The 3094-nt window shown below is 37.3% G+C and overlaps 1 protein-coding gene across 1 annotated transcript; it reads right to left on the bottom strand.

The window, feature by feature from the left end:
- Window positions 1-601: 601 nt before the first annotated feature.
- LOC117122794 (uncharacterized protein F54H12.2-like) lies at window positions 602-1480 on the bottom strand. The gene has a single exon (XM_033268530.1). It carries the CDS (start codon window positions 1478-1480, stop codon window positions 602-604), a length of 879 nt encoding a protein of 292 aa, XP_033124421.1.
- Window positions 1481-3094: the final 1614 nt, after the last annotated feature.

Below are 3094 nucleotides of genomic sequence, written 5' to 3'. Positions count from 1 at the left end.
AACAGTTATACCTATCAAGAATGATGGTGGATATTCAACGCATTATCAAGACAGACGTGTTTAAGTGGGAACAGTGATTAAATAGAGACGTAGTATTCGTCATTACTATTTACTCCAATAATGTTATAATATATTAATTAAACTGGTAGTTATTTGCTATGGCTATACACGAAGATAATCTTTAAGATTTGGATAGCCAATATTTCATTATAAATTAATTATTGCTAAGTAATGTTATGATTTGAATTAAAAGCATTGGTTGCGAATTTGATATTTAATATTTAATGTTTTCTATGTTTGTATTGTTTGTATTGTGTTGTTTATTGTTTAAAAAGAAGACCTATTTTTTTAGAAATAAAGATTTACTTATTTGTTAAATTTAAAAGTTTGTAATTCTTTTTGTTGTGTACATTGTTGGACAGACATTAGACCTTCGATCCAAATTGATCGTCTATGACATTCATATTATATATGAATTTTCGTAGGTGACAGTACCCCTTCTCCCCTTTAGGTAAGCGATCAGAAGGAAATGCACCCCGAAAATATCGCTTAGTCAAAGGATCTGATTTTATTAATCTTAACAGTTGTATAGTGTCCATGATTAGAAATCTAATATTACGTTACGAGACTTATCTATTTTAATAAGTGAATCAAATTCTGAGTAAATTATAACGTTAATTGTTTCTGTCAAAGCAGTAGCGAATTGAATTTCTAAACGTATATTTCCTCGTTTAATTAGATTGAAATGTCCACTGTTTGATAAATCAGGGGTGAGATCAAACGCAAACAAAGAATATCCCCTGGCGTAGTCTTCTCTAGATATCTGGTTTCCTGTATCTTCGAATAATGTACTCAAACCGGAGAATAAACTCTGATACGCTAAAATATAACTTCCTTCACCGTCAGCTTCGAAATTAGGTTTAAGCGGTTTCCAAGGTACTTGCTCACCATCTAGATACAAGGCCATAAAGTTTGTATTGAAGTGTTGAAAGTTGTACGGGTTTTTAGAGTAACTCCCGTTGAATGCGTCAGTGCCCACTAGACCGATCACTAAGCGTTTTGGTAGATTCCCATTGTACAGCGATTCCCTGGTAAACGATAAATTTCCCTGAGGGACTGATAGGGTTTTCACCTCGACGCGACGGAGCGGGCATTTAGCTGTCCCTTTTTCCAGCGCTTTAGCGTGAGCCAGCGCTATAGATGGATTGAATTTCACTTTTCTTACATACACGGAGGCGTCTTCCAAATGTACCTTGAATCCAGCCGCTGCATCGGGTGACATGAGACAAAATGAGTTTTTGCTTCTGTGTAATTTAATTTTAACATCGACACCATTAAGCATCATACGATCTTGGAAAAATATATCGCAATGAATAGGTCCTATCAAATCCACCAAACGACTACCGTTAGTAAATTCAGAACGTTTTTTTAGTCCATTGTTAGCTACGGCATTTCCAACAGTAGGATTAGCCGCATCCATTCTACCGGCAGTATCTTTGTAAAACAATCCTCCCGTAAGATGAGTTTGCTTAGCATCCGTACCGTAGGTTAACAGCGTTTAAATCATAGCCCTATATGAATAGGTGTTGGTAGATGGTGTAATCAATCTCTCGTTCAACGAAATATCAACTTCACTGAATAAAGATTGTAGTAACAAATTGGTTGGTCCCACCGGGTCATCAGCATCTAAATCCGTTCCGTCGGATTTCGTGATTTTTGCTTTGACACGTAACATAGTTTGAGCCAAATCCATATATTCCTCATTCGTCCCTTGTATATTGAATTGCACCGGACCAGAATCAGATATCGATGTATATTGGAAATACTTCACCCACTGACCTTTGGTTATGCTAGTTTGAGTCGGTGGAACGGAAAACAAATCCAACTCCGATTTGAGGCATTCGCATGAGTTTTTGTGTACGTAAGCCATAATGAATGAATGTTATTCGAATATATCGGAGGTTCTTCTCGCTCTCTTGCCTTGCAATACAACACACGTCGTGATCATTTTGAATTGATCGGTTGTTAACACAACCGTAACAGTTTTTACTGACAAGAGCATTGCATACATTAATGAATTCATCACTATATGCACGTTCGATAGTGTTTTTTATCTTGTTCCATTGGTTAAGACTTTGCTTGTTTTCCTCTTTAGTTCATCTTCCAATACTTCTAAAAAAACATCATCATCGCCATCTTTGCAGTCTTCACCCGCAACACTTGCTAAGTAATTACAATAATCTTCCTCGTCATAAAAATCGTTCAGAATTATTTTTTCTTCTGTAATTTTTGATGTTATGTTCATCAGTTCTAGTGCATAGTCATTTTCATTATCACCATCATCTCCCAGGACTGCATTGTCTTCTATGTTTTCGTCAACGATCCGAGCCTGAACCGGGAAATCATCCGCAGTTAGATCGATGACAAAAACCTCTCCCATGAAATCGTCAAGTGTTAAGTCGATGATGGTCGGAGTCTGAATCGGGAAATCATTCCTTGTTAAATCAATGACGACCGGAGCCTCTCCCATAAAATCGTCACCTGTTAAGTCGATGACGGTCGGTGTCTGATGTACCGGGAAATCATCCCTTGTTAAATCAATGACAACCGGAGCCTCTCCTATGAAATCGTCACCTGTTAAGTCGATGATGGTCGGAGTCTGCACCGGGAAATCATCCCTTGTTAAGCCAATGATGACCGGAGCCTGAGCGTTGCTTTCCATCTTCAGGTAATTTTTTTTTTACTTTGATGATGATAGAAACAGCTACAGTTTTGGTTGTCGAATGAAGATTCAAGAATGTCACGGGTTATATATACTTTCAAGATGTACAATAACGCATCATGGTATCCATTGTGCTATGATCTTAACAATCACACTCGACGTCATCGGAGTCAAAATTATACATCCAAATGTAATGACCGCCTTCATAGTTACTTTTAACACGTTTCATCATTTCATTACATTTCATTGTTTCGTCAGGGTACTTTCCATTGTCATTTTCATCCTTTCCTGGGACGCATTCATTAACACCTTCAAGTTCTTTAATCATATCATCAATGACGTCGCGTTGATTTAAAAGTTCTCGCCACTGTT

The sequence above is a fragment of the Anneissia japonica genome, unplaced genomic scaffold (assembly GCF_011630105.1).
Source record: "Anneissia japonica isolate Jap-2015-1 unplaced genomic scaffold, ASM1163010v1 scaffold288162_len571657_cov150, whole genome shotgun sequence".
NCBI lineage: Eukaryota > Metazoa > Echinodermata > Crinoidea > Comatulida > Comatulidae > Anneissia > Anneissia japonica.
Note: the sequence above shows the minus strand (reverse complement) of the source record. Positions and strands in the feature narration are given on the sequence as shown.

Coding starts and splice junctions, on each gene's coding strand:
- LOC117122794 (XM_033268530.1), bottom strand. CDS start 1,480: ATGGATGCGGCTAATCCTACTGTTGGAAATGCCGTAGCTAACAATGGA.